This window comes from Phalacrocorax carbo, chromosome 14 (genome assembly GCF_963921805.1).
Source record: "Phalacrocorax carbo chromosome 14, bPhaCar2.1, whole genome shotgun sequence".
Lineage (NCBI taxonomy): Eukaryota > Metazoa > Chordata > Aves > Suliformes > Phalacrocoracidae > Phalacrocorax > Phalacrocorax carbo.
Genome location: NC_087526.1, coordinates 8,664,778 through 8,687,162, shown reverse-complemented (window position 1 = coordinate 8,687,162; position 22,385 = coordinate 8,664,778). Strand labels below are relative to the sequence as shown.

General features: G+C 53.9%; 1 protein-coding gene across 6 annotated transcripts; it reads right to left on the bottom strand.

Moving 5' to 3' along the window:
• Window positions 1–19,264, bottom strand: GMEB2 (glucocorticoid modulatory element binding protein 2). 6 transcript variants are annotated; one of them, XM_064465475.1, is made up of 10 exons: window positions 19,191–19,264; window positions 15,105–15,296; window positions 10,229–10,326; window positions 9,294–9,421; window positions 7,029–7,132; window positions 4,712–4,869; window positions 2,182–2,253; window positions 1,490–1,627; window positions 847–969; window positions 1–644 (listed from the first exon to the last, which is right to left on the bottom strand). In XM_064465475.1, the coding sequence occupies exons 2-10, from the start codon at window positions 15,233–15,235 to the stop codon at window positions 1–3; spliced, it is 1,596 nt and encodes a 531-aa protein (XP_064321545.1). In that variant the 5' UTR covers window positions 15,236–15,296; window positions 19,191–19,264. The 6 variants fall into 6 exon arrangements, with proteins under 6 accessions (XP_064321545.1, XP_064321546.1, XP_064321549.1 ...); XM_064465476.1 differs by lacking the exon at window positions 19,191–19,264 and adding an exon at window positions 18,634–18,808 and having other exon boundaries at window positions 10,229–10,323; XM_064465479.1 differs by lacking the exon at window positions 19,191–19,264 and adding an exon at window positions 18,634–18,750.
• Window positions 19,265–22,385: the final 3,121 nt, after the last annotated feature.

Below are 22,385 nucleotides of genomic sequence, written 5' to 3'. Positions count from 1 at the left end.
TCACTTCTGCTCCGCCTCGTCAGCCACTGCAGTCACCTCGATGGCGGCGGCGTGCTCGTCCCCGGGGGCCTCGGTGGCACCGGATGGGACGGTCACAACTGTGCTCCCGCCAGGAGCCATTTGTGTCACGTTCTGGATGGTGGTGCCGAGTCCTGGCAGCGTCAGCAGCTGGAAGGGGCTGACCACCTTCACGACCGTGCTGCCGTCCTGGGCCGCGGCCGTGCTCAGCACAGTCAGGTTGGAAGCGTCCGGGTGGATCTCCACCGTACCGGGGAAGGTAGACCCGGCGGAGGCCAGTACCGTGTACCCTCCCAGCAGGGGGGAGGCTGGGGAGCTGGCGGTGGGAGGCTGGGACGGGCTCTTCCCCAGCACCGAGGTGGGGAGGGCTGAGACCACTTTGCCAAGAGGCAGGCTGGCAAGCTGGGAGACGGGCACGCTGGGGGTGACGGCAAGCTGCGCCGGCTGGGACAGGACTTGGGAGGTGATGGCTGCTGGACCAGAGGTGGCCCTGGTCAGCCTGGGACGTTTTAAAGGCGTGGGGACGGAGACTGGTGTGAGGGTCATCAGGACGTTGTTGAGATGCTGTGACTTGTGCTTCAGCTCCTTCGCTCGCTTGCGGTGCTCATCACACTGCTGCTCCAGAGCTGGAAAGAAAAGAGGGTTGGCTCAGCCCAGATCCAGGACAAGCTTCCCAGGGACTGTGGCAATGCCTGGGGCAGCAGCCAGTCCCACCGCAGCTGGCTTAAGCATGTGCCAGCTTTAACACAAACCCCACTTTCTTACACAGAAAAAACATGTGCTGGCAGTGACAAGAAGTGCCAGAGCACTGGCATGTTGAGGGCATACCTGCCAAATCTCGCGTGTACTGCTCCCTCGAGCGATCCATCTGACACTTGTGGCTGGCCAGGACCTTCTTGACCAGATCTAGCATACCGAAGTTCTGGACTATGTTGTTGAGTAAAACAGCATCTTAAAAACAAGACACAGATCTTTGAGGAAAGCAAAATTCCCTATGCAAGGTATTTATGGCTTGTTAAAAAGTCAAACGACAGCAAACACATTCAGCTGAGCTGGCAAAAATCTGCACTAGGGTAATACAAGAGGCTGGGGGAGAAGACAGAAGTCATGAGAAAGTGCAAGGGGTCACTCTCCTACTTAGCAGGGGTGATAAGAAATCTGCTGGCACGGTAGCTGGTTGCTGCATCATTATTCCAATAGCCTGAATTCCATCCCAGTTCCCAAGTCAAGCGTTTGTCCAGACCCAGAGCCAGCATATAGGAAGTCCCAGACACAGGGAATTGGAGAATTGAGGCCACCTGAAGCATCCCTGAGCACAGCTGAGAGCCTGCCTGGGGAGCAGCCACAAAAGGGATTGAGTTATGACAAAATATGTCCCTATAGTGCCATCTAGGTATCCCTAAGGAGAAAAAAAAAAACCCACAAGCCTCTCTCCTGAGATGCCTCCGAGCACCCGTGCCCAGGTCCTTACCACCAAGCTGCAGCGGGGGATCCTGCGCTCGTTGCTGCAAGCCCTTCATGGTCTCCACTAGCTCCTGTTGGAACTCATGGATTACTTCTTCCAGGACACCTGTGTCCTTCAGGCCTCGCCAGAAAGCAAAGGTGTCATCTGGAAAAAGAGAAAGGAAGGGAGACCCTCAGAATCCTCAGAGGGGGCGGTTTTAATGATGATCCGCTTTGGGTTCCCCTTCTGGCCCCTGCAAGGGTGAAGTCCTCCTAGGCTGTACATACAGGGTGCTGGGGCAAAGCCCAGCTAAAGCATGTACCCAAAAGGAGAGGCAGCTGGAAAAGGACACATTTTCCCCATCCTGTCACACAAACAGGACACCGATGCCACAGAAAAGCCTGTGGCTCAGTGCACACCAGAGAAGCAAGAATGTTTTTGTGACCCCTCTGATTTTTTTTTTCCTAGAGCCACACGAAGCATTTGGCCTACACTTTGAAACATTAATGCTTAGAAACAACTCCATCCCAAGACGATGGCGCGGTCAGACTACACACAGGCACTATGTGCCCATAAGTGACAAATCCCAGTGGAGTCTCAAGCAAGGCTGCTCTGGGCAGACAGATCCTGCTCCTCATCCCTCCTGTTCCCCTCATTCCCTAAATCTCCTGCATCCTCTGCCCTGGATGCACTGAGCCCAGCGGGATCCCAAGCCATACCTCCAATGCTGGTGCTCCAATCGCTGGCATCCTCGCATGTTTCTATGGTAATTGTAGCCGGGGATCCATTCACTGCAACCAATAGCAAAAATGAAAAGAAAAAAAAAACCAAAACCACCAAGTCCTGATCTTCCTCTGTATTTTTCAAGGGCTGTTTCTGAGGGAAGTCCTCGCTTACTGCATTTCTGCGACTTCTCCTTTTTATTGCATAGGACCACTTTTATTTGAATGTAGCTCTCAAAGGTGAACGGAGAGACACGCCCAAGTGGCCGGTGAAGCCCCGCACGGTTCCTGTGCCAGCAGTACTTATTTTTTCACATTGGAGTGCAATACTCCAGGGAATACTTCTGCAACCATTGCACAAGAACATGTCCAAGAGCAATACTCCCCTCTGCACACACACTAGTATTGCTTAGGTCAAAAGTCAAACAGATTCAGAGTCTGATTTTTTTGGTAATCCTTTTTTGCCCAACTTACAGTTTGCAGGACTGGGATGTCTGAAGGGTTTCTAAAGCCTTGAAGGGGAGAGCATCTCCCCACTGCGCAGTGGTGTAGGGAACTCGCTCCCTCCCTCCAGATCTGCCAAATCTCAGCAGTTTTGTTACCATAGAGCCGGGGGAACCAGCGTCATTCAAGCCGCACACAGGAGCGGGATGAATGGGAATCTGGCCAGAGACCTACGGTGCTGCGCAGAGCGTTCGTAATGCTCAGCTGCTGCCATTAAACCCAACTACCCTGCTCCCTTACTCTGCAGCCTTCAGAGCTTTGGTTATTCCAGCGCAGCCCAGCAGCGTGGGAAGCGCCTCCCCATTGGCGAGCTGATGTCCACATCTAATGGGAGGGCTCGGGGCAGGCTGCACCGTGCGTCGGCACTGGCTCCCCCACCACACCACCAGGCCGTGGTGCCAAAGGCGCCCTGCAGGGCTGGCAAAGGGGCTCACCCTCTCCTTGCTCTGCTCCCACAGACACCATCAGGAGCTGGGGGTGTGAGGCTTTTTGGGGGCTGTTCTTAACTCTCAGAAATATAGAAGTACTTCAAAATTAGAAAGCTTTCCAATAAAATAGTTGCCTATAATTATAGGTAAAATTAAATTTAGGGCTACAGCTATGTGGCTGCAACATCATTTAAATCCGGTTTTATAAACTACATGCATGAATGCAGATAAAAACAAGTTCTGTTGTATCCCCTGTTCTCTTTAATCTTTCATCAGACAAACCCAATAATAATTCAGCCAGGGAGCCTTAAATGAAAATCCTTAAGTTATTCCAGAAGTCAGGTTTGAGCCAGGGAGAGGAGGGACTCCTACCCTGGCACCCTGAGTCTGGCTGGAGGCCCGTAGCTAGTGGTGTTCCCCAGGGGTCTGTGCTGGGTCCAGTCCTGTTCAACATATTCATCAATGACCTGGATGATGGGACAGAGTGACCCCTCAGCAAGTTCGCTGATGATACCCAGCTGGGAGGAGTGGCTGATACACCAGAAGGCCGTGCTGCCATCCAGCGAGAGCTGGGCAGGCTGGAGAGCTGGGCCGAGGGGAACGTGATGAAATTCAACAAGAGCAAGTGCCAGGTCCTGCCCCTGGGGAGGAACAACCCCCCGCACCAGCACAGGTTGGGGGTGACCTGCTGCAAAGCAGCTCTGCTGAGAAGGTCCTGGGGGGTGCTGGTGGGCAGCAAGCTGACCATGAGCCAGCAATGTGCCCTTGTGGCCAAGAAGGCCAAGGGTATCCTGGGGTGCATTAAAAGGAGTGTGGCCAGCAGGGCGAGGGAGGTTATCCTGCCCCTCTACTCTGCCCTGGTGAGGCCACATCTGGAGTGCTGTGTCCAGCTCTGGGCTTCAAGAAAGACAGGGAACTGCTGGAGAGTGTCCAGTGGAGAGCTACCAAGATGATCAGGGGACTGGAGCATCTTCCTCATGAGGAAAGGCTGAGAGACCTGGGTTTGTTCAGCCCGGAGAAGAGAAGATCAAGGGGGAGGATCTTATCAATGCATATAAATATTTGAAGGGTGGCTGTCAGGAGGATGGGGCCAGAGTTTTCCATGGCACCCAACTACAAGACAAGGGGCAATGGGCACAAACTGGAACTAAAGGAAGTTCCACCTGAATATGAGGAAAAACTACTTTACTGTGCGGGTGCCAGAGCAGTGGCACAGGCTGCCCAGGGAGGTTGTGAAGTCTCCTTCTCTGGATATATTCAAAACCCGCCTGGATGTGGTCTTGTGCCCCTGCTCTGGGGGTGCCTGCTCAAGCAGGGGGGTTGGACAAGGTGATCTCCAGAGGTCCCTTCCAACCCCTACCGTTCTGCGATTCTGTAACTAGGTGAGTTATTGCGTATCTGCTGAGGTGCTCTAACAACTCTTCCTAGCTCTGCTACATGGAATCCTGCAAGAGAGCAGGGCGAGAAAGCAGATGATAAAACAACCCACAAAGCCAAAAAGAGAGGCAACCACAATGGGCATTAGTTACGCAGCATTCGTTGTGCTTTCATGCTTCAAAGCCCCTGTTTAGGGTACGAGGAATGTCTAGACGTACCATCTGCAGAAGCAGGAGTGAGAGGGATGTATTCTGTCGATGTCTGGCTGGTCAAGGACACCCTGGCTCCCGTCAGGTCGATTTTGGTGCTCCGACAGGTGTTGGAACAGACCTTTGTGTGCTGGTAGAAATCCAGTTCTCCTGAGTCCATGATCTTCCTGAAAGGCAGGGAGCAAGCACAGGGACAGGCATGTCAGTGGGAGCAGAGTGCTCCGAGATGCAGCTCCTGGTAGCCTTCACCCCCAAACTTCTCAAAGTCCTAGATGAAAAGCAAAAGCCAGGAGAGAAGGCAGAGGCAACAGTCTGCATTTCCCTTGACAAGTCCCTCTGTGTCCTGACCTCAGAGGCAGCATTAACAAAGAGTTAATTAAAACAGCACCCCCAGCCTGCTCCGTACTGGTGTCACACACAAATCCAACAACCACGCGATACTCCAGTGGTGGTAAAGCCTTTCAGAAGGCTGGGATGGGGAGAAAAAGCCCATCGTGCTGTAGCTGCAGTAAAGGACTGAAGCAGGTTCGGTTTCCGACTGCTTCCCTGCCACATCCTACATCCTCCTGCAGGATGGAGGATGGGGAGCGGGTCTTCAGCCCTCTGAAAAGGTTCCTTTCCAAGTCCAACCCAGATAGGATGGATTTCCTTAGTCCAAGAAGGAAAAGTCCTTTTCGTCACCACTAGAGCACTCAACTTGGGCTGAGGGGCTTAAGAGGCACATGAACTTTTCCTAAGGATATACCCCTGTAAAACTAAACATACCTTAGGAAGCATCAGGACAAACCACACTGCTCTCAGCAGATCTGGTGGCTAGAAGCCTTCAGGGAAAACGTACCACTTAGAGCCCGAACACTGCCATTCCCATAACAGCAGCAAAGTGGGGAAAGCTTTTCCCTGTCACCCTGGGCCATGCTCCCATGCAGCAGTTTTATCCCTGCTCTGTGATGCTGAACGGGGCCCTCCTCTCTGGGATCTCCTGACCTGCTCTGAGGACATCCCCCGTGTTTGTACGAGCAATACACACCTACCCTGAGTGCACCCATGCATCTGTGGGGCTCCCCATGGCAGAGCCACCCCATCCTGCTGCTCTCCCACCTCCTAACAGCAGGGCAATGCTTGGCCTCCAAACAAGCTGGTTTCAGAGCTGGCCCCACCTCTCTGAGCAGGCTCTTCTGCATGGGGTCTGTAATTTTTACTAGGAACCCTCATGGGAACTGATGAGTTCCTGGTTTGTTTACAGAGGAGGGAGGAAGAAGAGAAGGTGCCAGTCTGCTCTCACCAGCACCCTCCCCCAGTCCATGCCTGCAGCTTTTAGAAGGGTCAGCTAAAGTCTCGGTAAGAAGTCTCTTCCTTCCCTTTTTGACTCTACACATCATAAAAGAGATGGGGCATAACCCTATTTATAAACTAAAATAAGGTCTCTCAGCTTAAACAAAGGAGGTTGCAACACTGGCATATATGGTCTTTCCAGTCTAAGCATGTTTTCTCTGAGGCATCCCCAGGCTTTGCTGGCCAAGACCAACCTGAGCTTCACAATATTTGCTCTTATGGGCTGCTGGGCTTGCCTTCACACATTCCTTGTGAATTTTTTTTTTTTCCTTTAAAAGATTTGCCTTGCCAAAGTATAAGCCTATTATGCAAAATCTATGTGGAGCAAAAGCTGCTTAGATGGAAAATGGGAGACGCCTGCGTTGAAGCAGAAGAATACAGGCAAAGGCAATGTCACCCTGTGAAAAGAGCATAAAACCACTGGCAATTCCTGGGGAAAGAGGTGATGTATTTTTTCCTGCCTACAGGCAGAGACAGACTTTAATTAAATCACAGTCTCAGGCTGGTGTTCAGGAAAACCATAGAAGAATTAAATTGCTGTGCTAAGACTAGAGAAGATAAATGCTTGCATAAATAAGCTTTAAATAAGTTCTTGGCAAAAAAAAAAGTGACATAAAGCAGGCATACTGCAACATTAGTTCATGACCAGACTTCCATTTGGCAGGTTGCACTTAGAACCCATAGACTGCACAGCCCAACCACCACTGGCCATTAGAGATTCCAATGACCTTATGCCAGCTGGGAACTTGGTGTGGTTTAAGTCCCAAAAAGACTGAGGATGCATTTGTTGCCCAAATTATTCCCTAGGCACAAGGATAAAGCAAAGCCATTGGGCAGACCACATCTGGGGCCAGGCTGTTAAAACAAATGTTCAGGGGTTCATTTGCCCTCTCAGCAGCAGAACAACCACGCCAAAGGCTCTGTCCCACCCCACTGCTATCACCAAGGAAGAAGTCTCCACTGTTGCTCTGCAGATACAGATGAAGCGACTAACCGGAGCATGATCCCGTTCATCCGGATCGCCCGCTTCCAGTCCTTCAGGGTCGACTTGCCCGCCAAGTGGACAAACTCCTTAGGACTAATTAGGTGATCATCAAACTGCAAGAGGCAGAAGTGCAACATCAGTGTGACAAGCCCCACGAGCATGATTCAGCAGTGCAGCCAGGCTGCTGGGATGACATTTCCCCATGCCCAGCCATGGAGCTGCATCACAGCCTCAACGTGCTGTTTAAATGATAGCGCCAAAACAGATGGCTAACACACACTTCCCTGCCTTAGAGAACATTGACAGAGTTAAACTTAAAGCCAAATATTGATTTCATGGATGGTTAGTTAACAGCTGCTCAAAGCCAAGGGTTTGGGGGTGTGTGCAGCGCAGAGGAGTTTGCTAAATGCCCAGCCCAGGGAGCACAGCTGGGAAAAGGACCCACCACTTGTGCAAAGTATCATTAACAGCAGTAAGCTGCTCATGCTCCCACATGAGCAGACTCACAACAAAAGCCAGGCTGCTGCCGGTCACGTTTGCATCCAGGGGCATGCTACATCCCGTGCAAGGGAGGGAAAGAAAAGCCCATTCGGTCTTTGACCTCCTGCTACTGAGCCCAACCATCAATATCAGTGAAACCTCTGGCCCCTCTCACAGCACACACCCACTTCTAATGAAAACCAGCTTTAGGGAGTTGGCATATACTCTATCAGCAGCCAGCTCTTCCCCCATCCTTTATTGCCCTACACACCCAGCTGTGCCTCACCCCATGAGCTGACCTAAAAGCAACCTGCAGAATCAGGCAGTCTTCTAAAGAGCTCCTTTATGGCCCATCTCAGAAAGGATTTCCCAAGCTCAGGCTTCCTCTTTTTAATGCCCATGTTGACCAACAGAGAACCCATTCATCATTACTGCATGAGGAACTGCTTCTCACCCAGTGTTGATCTGCTTGAGGGTAGGAAAGCTCTGCAGAGGGACCAGGACAGGCTGGATCCATGGGCCGAGGCCAGTTGTGTGAGGTTCAACAAGGCCAAGTGCCGGGTCCTGCCCTTGGGTCACACCAACCCCAGGCAACGCTCCAGGCCTGGGGCAGAGGGGCTGGGAAGTGCCCGGCGGAGAAGGCCCTGGGGGTGCTGGCTGACAGCCGGCTGGGCATGAGCCAGCAGTGCCCGGGTGGCCAAGGAGGCCACCAGCCCCCGGGCTTGTGTCAGCACTGGTGTGGCCAGCAGGAGCACGGCAGGGATGGTGCCCCTGTGCTCGGTACTGGTGAGGCCCCACCTTGAATCCTGTGTTCAGTTTTGGGCCCCTCAGGACAAGAAGGACATTGAGGTGCTGGAGCGTGTCCAGAGAAGGGCAGCGGAGCTGGGGCAGGGTCTGGAGCACAAGTCTGATGAGGAGTGGCTGAGGGGGCTGGGGGTGTTTAGCCTGGAGAAGAGGAGGCTGAGGGGAGACATTATCGCTCTCTGCAACTGAGAGAGTGGTCAGGCACTGGAACAGGCTGCCCACAGAGGTGGTAGAATCACCATCCCTGGAGGTATTTAAAAGTCGTGTAGACATGGCACTTCCGGGCATGGTTTAGGAAGCCATGGTGGTGTTGGGCTGATGGTTGGACTCAATGATCCTAGAGGTCTTTTACAACCTTAATGATTCTATGATTCTCTGAACAAGTGCCTGGGCTTCAGTGCAAAGAGAAGACCAATGTTAGGCAGCAGCAGCATTATCTGCAGCTAACCTGTCCCCTGCTTCAGGGAGGGAAAAGACCATCTCTCCTATGAAGGACAAGGACTGTCCTTTGGAAAGCCCTCTTGCAACAGAGCCCAGAGAAGACATTCCCTCAGCAGGGTATTGTTAAGTCTGTGCATAAATGCCAGTGATGGTTTATGTCAGCAACACACACGGTATGGTCCTGGAAATGAAAGTTTGGCCTTGCTCCCCAAATTCATGCAAATTTTAACCATTCAACCTATTTAACAGGTCCCTTACCAATAATCTTCTGAACTTTCTCTCAGACTGAGCAGACACTGGAAGTGCTCAAATTTCTCAAACTCTCCAATAACGCAGTTCAGTTGAGGCAGCATCTTTCCACACAGGACTGCTCAACTTGGCCGAGAAATATCAGGTACAACAGTAACAAGAATTTCCTCCTCTCCCACCACGATGTGGTTCTGATGCAATGCAGCTTACCAAAGCCCATCAAAACCAGGAAAAGCCAGGTAAGCCTGCAACACAGGCATGGGAAGGCATGGGTCCAGCATCAGGAACCTTTATTCTCACCTGCACACACTTCACATTGATCCCAGGGCACACAAACTTTCTCCAGATGAGGTTGGCTTTGCTGTCCCCGCAGGTGATGGGGTAGACAATCTCTGCCTCCAAACTGTCCTCATCTTCAGCCATCTTCACTTCTCACAGGGAATGGAGGAAGGGACAGATCAAAAAGAAACATGAGTCGTAGCCCCCGATTCACCTCTTGCACACATACAGTAATAAAGCAGTTTTGAAGATCAGGATTAAAAACAAAAACAAACAAACAAAGCCACCAAAAAACCCCCAACCCCCCAAAACAAACAACAAAACCACAGACAACACACAGTGGGGTATATTGTGGGGTTTGTGGCCACCATTCACACATTCGCTTTGCTACTAAAGCATCCAACCACCCAAATCTCTCAGGCAAAACAGTGCAGGCAGATCTAAACCGATCCAGCCACAGCCAAGTGTGTGAAATTTCAGTGGCCAGGGCTGAAAAAATTCAATTATTGATAAAAATGAAGGGAATGTTTTTCAGATAAGTATATATTCACCTTTGGTTTTAGAGTGCAACCCTTTTTAAGGTAACTCCAGCCCAGCTAGTTACAGTCTTTTCTCACTAAACTCACTTTTACTTGTAAATAAAACCAGCAAGTTTGCTGCGAAACTGACATCCCATCACAAGCTGGGAGGGCAGGAGCCAGCGATGGCCAGACACAGGGTCTCATCCTGCACCAGGAGAGGGCAGCAGCAGCCCAGGCCGCAGCTGCCAGCTCCCTTCCTGTCACCCAGCCCCTGCAGCTCTCCAGGCTCCCGTTGATGCTGGGGAGAGCACCCCCGGGCCAGCCAGCGGCTCTGCACAGCAGTGGCTGGACCCTCTTGGCCAGAGCCAGCACCAGCACAGGGGTGGTGGAGCTGGCATGGCTCAACCAAGCAGCTACAGCACGGGCTGAACCTACCTAGGACCGCTTCCTTCAGATGTGTGGAGGCTGTAAAGGCAGCAGCAGCTGCAGCAGCTGCATTTTCGGTCTCCAGTGTGTCTTCATTTATGTCACTGCTGGTAAGAGAGTCAGAGAGGCAGAGTTAAGCCCCACACCCGATGCCCCACAGAGACATTGCTTCAAAAGTCACTTGGACTAGATTTTCCCACAAGAGCTAGAAGTCGGCTCTGGTTTTGAGAGGCTCGGCTCAGTTTTTCCACACAGAGATGAAAAGCCCTGCAGCAGGCAAGCAGGACCACTGCCAGCTGCCTGGCCAGCTCTGCCTTGCCTCCCTTTCAATCCCAGCCCCACAGAGCTGCCTCCGGCACAGCCCATGCAGGGGAGCTGGCATGGAGGGATGCTGTCAGCACAGCCCCTTACTCAGAAGTCACTGCCAGCCTCTGGCTGCTTTGCCTAAGAAGATTTCCCCAGAAAAAAACATGTGCAAAACATGCTGCCGCTGTCTGGGCGATGGACTGGCTGAATCCCCTGGTACAAGGGATGCTCCCAGGAGCAGGACCTCAAGGAGCTGCAAACACACTATGAAGGAGTTTGACAAACCCTAACAGCAGGTCCCTGAGCAGAGATAACATAACTTGAGCTACAGACCCTCACAATCTGATCTTTGAGCCTCTCACAGCTCAATATACCCATAATATTAACTAGCAGCTGGCTATCTGACCACTTGCATCCTCCCCGCTCCAGAGATCTCTGGCTTCTCTTGATGCTTTGCCGATGGAGACACAGCTGGTCCTGTACAGCATCCACACCATCACTGTTCACCCATTCCAGCTCTCACTGCAATGTACAGATACCCAAGCCCTTCTAACGAGCCCCAGTGCACGCTCAGATGGGAAACGCATTTAGGGCTGTGATCTGGGACACGCTCCTCACCCCCTCGGCTGGGAGGGTCCGGTGCAAGGGATGAAACCTGTGCTGGTACCCTTATGGATCCAACCCGTGCATCACAGCCAGCTCTCAGCATGGACCATTCCTAATGCGTTTTTGAGATGCCTGTTTGGTTTTGTAATTGAAGGTGTCTACTTACTGTAGCAAGCTTGTCCTGCAGGGGCTGGGGGGCAAAACCAGTTAACTTTTCACATACTTCAGTATATAAACTTCCTAAGGAAGACTGTAAGGAGAAAATAAACCTGAAATGTACCCTCGTTTGGTACAATGGGTGAATTAAAAGAATGGTCCTAGTGACTCACTGGCAATCACATTTCCCACCCGCAGTGCCCCAAGCAAATTCAATAACAACTGGTTTTTCCATGCTGGCCTCCTAACACAGAGCTCCAGGGTGGAACTGCCGCTTCAAAGCTTCCCTCCCCTCACCAGCTGCAGGGCAGGTACCTGGTGGGGAGCAGCACAAGATAAGGGAACCAGTGTGGGTGGCAGCTCAGCTTCACCGGGTGAGTAACTCTGGAGATGCTGCTCCAGAAAAGCAAGTCCGAAGGCAGCCCCAGTTTTGGAAAGAAGGCACCACGGGATGTCACGCTGCCTCTGCAGCTTGCAGCGGCCAAGAACCCAGACCCCTGAGATGGAAAGGTGGTGGATAATGCAAAATGACTCAGAAAAGTAAACTGAGAGCTAACACCTTTGCATGCAGGTGAGTATTGCAGAAGTGGCAGTTTGACATGACAAAAATGGAAGAATTGTAACCTGTTTTTTTCTTTATTGGTTTGCTGCTTGGTTCTTGGATTTCTCCACATGCATTTGGAGAAAAGCCAGCAATACCACTTCAGCAGGGCACCAGGGCTGCAAGGGGCAGTGGCCACCTCTGACATGCAAAACCCCAGCACTCCACAGCTCTGACTCTGATTTGCCTCCACCGCCACCAGACCAAGAACCTCCACTGGCTTGTCAAAAAGAAACACCCCAGCAGAAAGCCAGCACGTGAATCAGAGCTTCCTCCAGGACTCCACTGCATTCACACTGCTCAAAAAAATGACCAAAAGGCACGATTGGATTGGGAGAAATAACCCACACCACATCTTAAACCCAATCCTACAGAGAAAAACAAACAAACCAACTTCAACAGCTTGTATGAGAAATTCAAGCAACTAAAGTCTGCGTCTGCCAGGGAGAAAAAAAAAAAACCAACACCACAAAAAAAGGTGAGTTTCTCCACACTGCTTCCCCTACCCCATTCTGGAGGAACAGAGTGAGGTAGATGCAGCAGAAAACTCAAACACCTTCCAAACCCAGCAGAGCATCCCACCAAGCCAGTCCTGCCTTTGCTGGTTGCCATGACAAAGCCAGGCAGGATGGCTCTCATCTTTCTCCCCAGGAGGATCCATAAACCAGATGGGAGGAAGAGAAAGTGCGTGCTGATAAAGCAGCAGGCTTGTGTCTCCTTCCTCCGCTCCTGCCTGGCCTGGAAACTTAGGAGAGGTAAAAGTCTCCACTAGAAGCCTGCGCTAGGGACACTGGTCAGAAATACAAGCACCTCAGAGCATCAAGTACAGATCCCTTCCAATTGCAGATGAAAGGGAAAAGCTTCTTACTGATTATTACTATTTTCCCATTTCCCTCTGCCTTTTCCAGTCAATCTTAAAAACACATGAACTAAATAAGCTCTTAGCCATCGGTTGTATAATTTTTTTTAAAGTAGCAAAACCATATCCAAAGGAACGCTAAAAAAAAAAGCATCAACCCCCAAGCTGCATTTGCCATAAAGTGCCACATAAGACAAGTTGAAAGCCCACTTCCCGTGTGAGTGGTGACCGAGCCAAAGCCAAGGAATCCCAGCCCGTGCTTGCAGCTGTTTTCCGTATACCAGCTGGGGCTGCAAAGGGAAAACAGAGGGAGAGGGAGCCAGTGCTGCTACAGCGTCTCCCCGGGAGGCGCGGAGCCCAGCGGAGGCAACCATCCAAGGCTATGGAGAGACTGTGGGTGGCTCGTGCTGCCACCCACCGACCCACAGCCCTGCTCGGTGAGGGGAGTCCCAGGAGCCGGCGCAGCAGGAGTCAGGCAGGCTTTGCTCCATGAGCCTGAGATCCACATCCTTCCCATCAACCCGCTGCTCTCCCAGAGCACAGGGGAGCAAGGAGCCTGCCCACTGGCCCTTCTCCAGAGAGCTGCATGGAAAACCCTCAGGGAATCTCTTAATGCCTGCTAAGATATGCTCCACTCATAGCTGCAACTAAATAAAAATCATCCTCTCTCCACTGTGTAGAGCTGTCCTGTTCCTGACCATTCAGGGACACTGGGAGCATGAGAAAAGGTTTCCAAGGAAAAATAGGAGGGGAAATAAGAGTGAAAGAAAACCAAACTGATTGAGCCAGCCTCTGCAGACAACGCTGCGCTGCTGCATGTGGTCTGCAAAGGCTCGGAGCCACATTAAAACCAGAAACTGTTCTGCATCCAAGAGCCACATCCCAAGTTTCATATTTGGCTGCTTCTCCACCGAGGTAGCTAAGGAAGTCACCATGAGCCAGAAAGCAAGAGGAGCAGAGCCTTTCTTCTCCACGATCACCTACTCCTTTGGGAATGGAAAAGGCTCTCAGAAGTGCTCACAGACCTGGGATGCAGAGGAGGAGCAGGACAGCTCCTGCCCGTGGTGTCCCCACTGCCCGCGCCAGCGCTGACGGCTCTCACCACTGCCTGTCCCTGCCCATTCCCTACCAGAAGTTCATCTGTTAATTAGTTTTATATCCATTACAGCAGAACAAGGGGAATGGCGCCTGCACTGTAACATAAAAACTGTGCCCTGCTGCCCTGTCCCAAACCACAGGGAACCGACACAGAAACAGCAGGGAATATTTGAGGGAAGAAGACAAATGTCTCCTTTTTGTGGAGAGCAATAAACAGCCGCTCGCTACCCACTTATTTCAAGTGCGGGAACTTCTGGATAAGACAAACCTGCCTGGATCCAGCTCTAGGCATGAACTGGGATTTTCTGCCCACCAAAAGAGCAAAGCACTAAAACACCTCCAGGCTCTGCGCACTGTCCCATGAAAGACAGTACAGAAATAAAGCAAAGAGCCCATCGCTACCTGGGCCTTCAAGGTACCGGCCAGGCACTTTGGCCATGGAAGCAAAGACTTAACCAACTTGCAGCTGAACAAGTCAGACCTGAACAAACAGCAGTCCTGGATCTGAAACGCCGACAAGAAAGGCAAAAATTGGACAAAGCAGCAGCACTTTAAAGATCAGATGTATTCACTCTGGTTTTCTGAGCAATGCCTCTCCATTCAACACTGCGAGGTTTCAAGGCCACCTCTCTCACTCCTATTGCCAACAGTGGAGGTTCCTGCAGAGCTCAGCCAAAAAACACGGCCCCAAAGCCTGCTTGGTTAGAGGAGCCCTGCTGCACCGCATTCACCATGCTGCAGAGACACATCTCTCGGAGGTACGCAGCTTCAGGAAGCACTCATGGACTAAATAGCAGAAAAACATTGATTTAGCTACTGGTGTCCTGTTCCAACCAGATTTGTGTCCATTCCAACATCCACATCTGCTCAGAAAAAAAGTTTTGGTTTGGTTTTGGGGGTTGATTTTTAATGACATTTTCCCCCATCCATCCAGAACAAATTGTTGCATTGCTTTTTATTCTAGGTAACACCAGCTTAAAACCACCAGTGGTAACTCAGGTTTAGCAGAAAAAGTAGAGCCTGCTGTGCTCTGTAAGCTCAGAGCTGCAGAGCCCACGGCCCTGGGCACAGTCCCAGGGGTGTCAGTGAGGGCCTAAAGAGGAATGGGAGATTGCCCAGGCATCGCTGAGGTCCCCGCTGTGAGAAGTGATCCAGGAGCAAGTAGTAGGTAATTAAATACGCCCAGCTCAGCTGACTACAACCACAGGTGGGAGGTTTTCCAGCACGTCACCTTGGCATATGCTGACCCCATCTCTTACCCGTGCTGAGACAGGTTGGTGGTGACCAGCACCGTTTTCACCTCCTCCACACCGCCTCCATCCGCCGCGCCGTCAGGCGTCGTCACCACCACCACCTCCTCCATGTGAACGCTGACATCCGGTGTTGCCATCGCGAGGGACGAGCGGGCAGCGACGGGCAGCCAGGCGGGAGAGCCCTCGGTCACCGGCTGCCTGTGGAGAAACGAGGGGAAGCCCTGTGTGAAAAGGTCTCTCTGCTAAAATAGGTCTTGGAAAGACCACTGGTGTGGTGGGAGCAAGGGGCTGCAGGGAATCTGTGCTCCTAAGGAGGAGGGGATTAGCACATCCCCAACCACTCCATCCCAAAAGGAGGGATGAGGGGAGGACTGTAACCCACACACGCTCTGCAGGCTGCGTGAGGGTGATGGGCACAGGAAAAGGCAAGGGGTAGGAAGGGACTAGGGTACAAGTGGCGAGGGCAGAGTGCGGGAGCAGAGAGCAACAAAAAAACAGTCCTGGCATTCACCAGAAACTCTGTGAAGAGACACAGTTTGAAGGTGCATTTCCAAGTGTACTGCAAACTATCTCAGAAGGATTTCACGCTGTTGGAGGAGCTCATCACAGCTCCTCCATGGCACAAACGGGGACTCTCCCCTCCCCCAAAGTCACACACACACAAAAATCAAATTAACAAAGCACTTCAAGCCTGCAGAAACAAAGTGACATCTGAAAACTATTTCGAAGTGTGTGTTTCTAATAAATCAGCAATAGATTTAAGACAGCATTTAAAACCAACTTCAGAGCCCGCCCCTGCAAAGCCACTATTTCATATGCAAGAGGAAATCTGGGAAAAACCACCCAAACCCTAGTTAACCAAAGGCACAACAAGCCATGCATCTTTATGCTTTTGGGGTTGCTCTACAGCCCTGGCTGGGACACTCTCCTGCCAGCTTGCACCCTGCAACCAATCCCATGCCTGCTTTCCCGGGGATGTTAGGAAACTGTAGAATTAAAAGCAGTTCTAAGCTGTTCGAGCAATAGGAGAGGAGAGGTCCAAAGTGGAGATAAATATCCTTTACCAACGCATGCGTATACATGCATGCATATACGTCCTCCACACACCTGTGTTACCGTTTGCGTTACAAGAATGGTGCAACAAAATCAGCGTACACAATTTAGAACCGTAAAACCATTTGCAAATGAGCCCGAGTGAGCCACGTACGCACTGCCCCCCTAACACCCGAGCAGCACCCACTTGCACGCTAACACCCAGGTATTGAGGGTAACCAGGGAGCATCTCCTACGGTACTGCCCTGGTATCACCCACAGCGCCGGTGCAGTCTCTACACGGGCGTAGCTGTGTGAGTGCTGCTCTTGCCAAGCTCTGGCTCCTATGGGGCAGCGCTGTCTGGGCTCAAGCGAGAGCCGCAGCGCAAACCCCTGCTCTGCTCACGGTTTTGTTTTCAGCCTCCCCTGAGCAGGACCAGACCGCTGCTATTCCTCTGCAGAACTTTATTTCAAGGCAAGAGCTTGCTCACGCCAGCCCACATGTTGTCATCACGTGGGAAAGCAGCAAGGTGAAAGAAATTAATTTTCTTAAAGCTTGGGGTTTCTCAACCAAGCAACACCCCCACTCATGTACGTGCAGTGGCAGCAGCACCTTTGCCTTTCCCAAAGGAGCCATGCTCCGGAGCAGCAGCACACAGCGTGGCGGAGTAGCTGCTCAACTCCCACCACTGGAGCCCTGTGCTGACCCGATGTGTCTGACCTGGCTTTGCAATGCGATTCACACCCCACAGAAACTCCTGCCCTGACCCACATGGACCCCTTGAGATGATCTTCCCCTCCATGGAGGCCCCAGGGTTTATCTGAGCCAAGTAGTGAAAGGTGGATGGGGCCCTCTGAGACAGGGTGAAGCCACCAACAGAAGTCCTTTAGTTTTTGTAGCAGCAAGGAACAAAGTGAGCAAGGGCAGCCGGACCAAAGGCAAGGCGAGAGAAACAGCAGGGTTTATTACAAACCATCATTTTAACGATCACAAAGCAGGCAGGGTTGCAGTGCACTGGCCGCACGCCTGCTCCCTCCTTCCATTCACCGCGCTGCTGCACCGGGACGGCAGCTCCCTGCCTTACACCCCGCACTCCAACCAGCGCCGGGTGCTGCACGTCGGCGTAGGCAGACACAGTATGTGCTTCCAACTGAATACAGCTGAGCATCCAACTACTGCCATTTTTCCATTGCTCTGTCCCTGCATTTCCTTTTGGGGTAAATCCCTTCTCTCAGGGCTTGCATCACCCACGACGGCCTCTGCCCCAGTGCCTGGTTTTGGGATGCTCCGCACATCCCACCCAGCTCCCAGGCACCGTGGCAAGGCTTGAACTCCACAAGCGCACGTTGCTGATACCTTCAGGCCGGAACCAGTGTGGGATGGAGTAAAACTGGGCTGAAAACACGAGTAACCATCAGCAACGGGGTGCAGTGGGGCAGCTGGAAGGGGACGAGGGCTGGCAGGGAGCACCCCAGCTCTGCCAGGGTTCTGTGCACCTATGCACGTCCCTCCTGGTGCACCTCAGATGGTGCTGAGCAAGCTTCGGTGGCTGCAGGGAAGATTTGGGGGGGGAGGTGGGGCGGGGGGGAAGGAAGAAAAAAAAGTAGCATTGCACCACTTGGAAAGGAAGGAGATATTTTTGGGGTGCACTGTCAGTGGAGGAGGGCACAGAGATGGTGTCCCACGGTGTGAGAAGAGGGGGTGGGGGTGGCATTGCTGGAGGACAGGGTGGTGCGGGGGGAGCGCACTGGGTGCGTGGGGGCAGCAAGCAAGGGGGTGCAGGGAGAGCGGGGTTGAAGGTGTGGGTGCGGGGGGGGGCAAGCAGGGGTGCAGAGGGAGGGAGGGGGCGCATGGGGTGGGCTGCACAGGAGGGCAAGGGGAGGGGGTGCCTGGGGAGGGGGGCTTCCCCGGGACGCAGGGGGGTTGCACGGCGGGTGGGGTGTTGTACGGTGGGGTGCACAGGGCCGGGGGGGGTGCCTGGAAGGCGCACAGGGGCGCGCGGGAGGGGAAGGGGGTGCACGGGGGGGAGGGGAGGCTGCCCAAAAGGGGTAGCGGGACATAGGGGGGGTGGCTGCGGGGGTGGTGCTGCACGGGGGTGCCGCCGCGCGCAGGGGAGTGGGGGGAGGCTCGCGGCGCTCCGTGTGGCGCTGCGCGGGCGGGGGGGGGTGTCCGCCCCCCCTTCCCCCCCCCCCGCGGCGGGACGGCGCGCGCGTTCCCGCCGGCGGCGCCGGGCGCGAGGCCGGCGGGGGGGGGGGGGGGAGCGCGTGGGCGCGCTCACGCTGCCAGCGCCGGGCGCGCGGGAGGGAGGGAGGGAGGGAGAGAGGGAGGGAGGAGGAGGAGGAGGAGGAGGAGGAGGGGGGGGGCGCGGGGCGGGCGGGCGGCCGGGCGCTGCCGCCGTCTCCTGCCGCTGCCGTAACGTCCTGACGCTCCGCAGGGACCCGCCGGCCGGACGGCGCGTGCGGAGGAGGCCCCGCGGCGGGTGACGCCGGGCCCGGCGCTTACCTCAGGCCGGGGTGCCGAGGTGCCGGGGTCCCGCTCCGGCTCCGGCGGCGGCGGGCGCTCCGGCTGGGTGGTGGGTGCGGGGAGGGAAGGGAGGCGGGGGGGGGGGGGGGGGAGCGGGGGGGGAGCGGGGCTCCGCCGCGCGCGGCTCTCGGCCCCCGCGCAGGCGCACGGCCCGGCCCGGCTCCCGGGACTTATTTCGCGGGGGCGCCGCGGCCCGAGCTGCCTGTGAAATAGGTGCCGGCCTGGCGCAGCGCGCCTGCGCGCAAGCAGGAGGGGGGAGGGGACGGCGCGCGGGGGGTGCCCGCGCCTGGGGGTCGGTGCCGTGGCGCTGCTGCCTCTGTGGGTGGGCCCCCGGGCTTCAGCGTGATCTCCCCGGGGTCCTGCATGTCCCCCGTGTCCCCTGCGTGTGTGTCGTTGTCGTCGCCCCGGGGATCCTGCGTGTCCTCCCCCCTCCGGGGTCCTGCAGGCCCTCCGTGTCCCCTGCGTGTGTGTGTACCTCCGCGGCGTTTCTGCGTGTCCTTTCCCCCCCGGGGTCCTGCATGCCCCCCCGTGATTACCGCGTCTGCGTGTCTCCCGCGTGTTCCCCCTACGGGGCTCCTGCGTGTCCTCCCTGAGGTCCTGCATGCCCCCCGTGTCTCCTGTGGCTTGAGTGCCCCCCTGCCCGGGGCCCCGCATGCCTTCCCTGGTTCCGCAGAGGCTTCCCGGGGTTGGTGCGTGCCCCCAGCTGTGCGTGACCCCCCCGGGGCCTGTGCGTGATGCCTTCCCCTCGGATGCACCCACTGTGCGTGTGTCCCCTGCGCCCTCAGATGTGCCCAGGGCTCCTGCGTGCCCCAGCCCAGCGCATGGTGGTGTCAGGCATATGTGTGTACCTTGGCGTGCGCGGTCCCCTGGACCCCGAGGCTGTGTGTGCACCTTCGGGGGTGCTGGGCGTATATTATTTCCCTCCCTCCTTGCAGCTGTGTGAGTGTTGGCCTGGAAATGTGTGCATGCTGCTTGGGAGTGCAGAGCAGTGCTTGCACACATATTTGCAGGGGGCTTCGGAACTTTTTGGTACCTGCCTTTGCCGTTGGGGTGCAGCGCGTATCAGTCCCCACAGCATTTTGGGGTGTCCTGCACTCAGCGGAAGGCGTTTCTGCCCAGTGGCAAGCACGCACATGCTCCTCTTCGCCCAGACCCTCTCTGCCTGGGCCCAAGCGAGCGGCCAGGCCATGCTGCTGGGCAGGGCTGGAGGCTGCCAGGTTTCAGAGAAGGCATCAAGGTGTCATCAGTGACCTTCCAGCCTCTCCCTCCCCATGCTGGGACCGGCCCGGAGGGAGAGCTGAGGCATCTGCTTTCCAATACGCATTCCACTCATGTTTACAGTACACACAGCGCCGCTGTGAGAGCTCTGCAGCACTGCTTTGCCTCTGATTCCAAAGGCTTAATAAAAACTAAAGAGATAAAGAAGTTCTAGGAGGACTCTTTTATTGTCCTTATCGGCAATGAATTATGAAAGGGGAGATAGAAAAGCATGTTTTGTACCTGGAGGAGAGAGTTGCCGTGTCAGTGGAGGTGTTTAGATTTGGTGGCAATTTTTCATGCAGCTCAGGAGTGCTCTGCAGGTTTCCTCCATTATGCTGGACACCTTTCTCCTACGCAAGATGTCCGCAAGCTGTCCCTGAGCCGTGCAAACTCTTTGGTGGGTGTCCCGTGCAAAGGCTGTTTAATGACTGAGAAGTGCTGTGGTCCCTGGAAGGAGAGGGGCTCCGCACAGCACCCGGGGGGTGCAGCATGCTTGGACACTGCAACACTGCAGTGCTGCTGTTTGATCTGGGGTCAGTGGTTTCCTGCCCGTTGCAGAGCCCCCGAGCCATCCCCGAGCTGCTGCGCCCAAGACATACTGCTGCATAACAGCACTACGTGTCAAGCTGTGGCTCCGCTCTCCCGGGTTTCCCTCAGCCAACTTGAACTTGTGTAACTCCTGCCGTTTCTGGGCTTACCCTGCAAGCTGCACGCATGAGCTCGGGGTTTGAAAGGCGTGCAGTGATTTTTCAGGGAGGACTTTTCGCGCAATCTTAACTGCATCACACTTTTTCTGCAAGTGGGTGGCTAACATGTTCTGAAAACAGAAGAGCCAGACCAGAGGCCCTAAAATTTGCAAGTCCCTTTTCAAAGAGCTCTCAATATGTGTTAGTTCCTTTGGCTTTTTGCAGCTACTTGGCGAGTGGCTTTTCCTGCCTTGCATTCAGGCCGGCCCGTTGCATGCTTTTGGTCTGGTTAGCAGTATTTTTTTACATTAACTTCTAATGAATTCATCTGATAGCGGTTTATTTAGTGCTTATTTTTTCCAAGGCTCTTCCTTTTTTTATCCATCCTCCTTGTCTAGACCAACCCTGCACAATAACCAGCTGCCATCTCTATTTCCCTCGCCTTCTTGCTTTCCAGGTTACCCAACCTTATGTTTGTTAAAGTGACACTTCTCAGAATGTTCTGTTTCTTTTCGTTCTCTAAGAAAACCAACTGTAACCAGCAATGTTAATTCAGCTGCTAGAAATTGAGGAGCCCTTTTCCAGGGAAGCCTGTCTGCATTTCCACCAGCACCGCTGTCAGCGGCTCCGCAAGTCCTGCCTTGGCAGCTGTGTCCCCAGGACATAGCTGGGCCTGGATGGGGCAGATAAAAGGTCCCTCTGCCACCGTAACCGGCTCCCTATGGTGCCTAATAGCAGAAGCATTAAAAAGGTGGTAAGAAGGCAAACCCACAACAACGTTGCTCTGCATCAGTTTTCCCAGCAGCTGGTGGCCTCTTGGAAAGCAAAACCTTGCTTTTGCTGTCAGATGCTGGGCAACAGGAACCTCCCTGGGCTCCTCCCCAACACCCATGGCTGGGAGGAATTCGCCTCCTGGCACCTTATCTGCTCACTGCTCCCTGGTCTGCCCCTTTATTGGTTGACAGGCTCCTTGCAGCCTTAGAGCCTGGGAGGTTGCTGAGAAAGGACAGCCTGTTATTATTCCAAACCTTTAGCAAATTACTCTGCAAAATTTTTTTTTTTTTTTTTGTGCCTGCCCAGGTATACTTCTGCATCTCCCTTGCCAGAGAGTCACTGTTGCCTTCCTTTCCCCTTGCTCAGACATGGCTCGAGCACTTTGTAGGGATCTTTCAAAGAGTTCCATATGATATTTTGCTTTGTAGGCCTGATTTTGATCTTGGAAGAAGCTGGTGAAGAGTCTGGAGCACAAGTCTGATGGGGAGCGGCTGAGGGAGCTGGGGGCGGTTTAGCCTGGAGAAGAGGAGGCTGAGGGGAGCCCTTCTCGCTCTCTGCAAGTACCTGAAAGGAGGTTGCAGCGACGTGGGTGTTGGTCTCTTCTCCCAAGTAACAAGCGATAGGACGACTGGAAATGGCCTCAAGCTGCATCAGGGGAGGTTTAGATTGGATGTTACGAAAAATTTCTTTACAGGCATTGGAAGAGGCTGCCCAGAGAGGTGGTGGAGTCACCATACCTGGGGATGTTCAAGAAACATGTAGACGTGGCACTTCAGGGCATGGTTTAGGAGGCCGTGGTGGCGTTGAGTTGATGGTTGCAATTGATGATCTTAGAGGTCTTTTACCTTAATGATTCTATGATTTTGGTGGGTGCTACAATCTGGTCCAAGACTTCGGTATCCTGTCTTTAAGCCCTCTCGGTGCTGCCTGCAAGTGCTTGGCCCCACAGGGCTGCCCGCGTGGGCAGGGGCTCAAGGGTGCAGGAGCCTCTCTGAAACACCTGCCTGCTCC

Excerpts from the sequence above, each read along its gene's own strand:
- GMEB2 (XM_064465475.1), bottom strand. The coding sequence starts at position 15,235 with ATGGCAACACCGGATGTCAGCGTTCACATGGAGGAGGTGGTGGTGGTG. Across the intron at positions 9,422-10,228 it reads TCTGAAGGAAGCGGTCCTAG|TGAAGATGGCTGAAGATGAG; the intron begins GTAGGTTCAGCC and ends CCCTGTGAGAAG. Across the intron at positions 970-1,489 it reads TCCCCCGCTGCAGCTTGGTG|ATGCTGTTTTACTCAACAAC; the intron begins GTAAGGACCTGG and ends CTTGTTTTTAAG.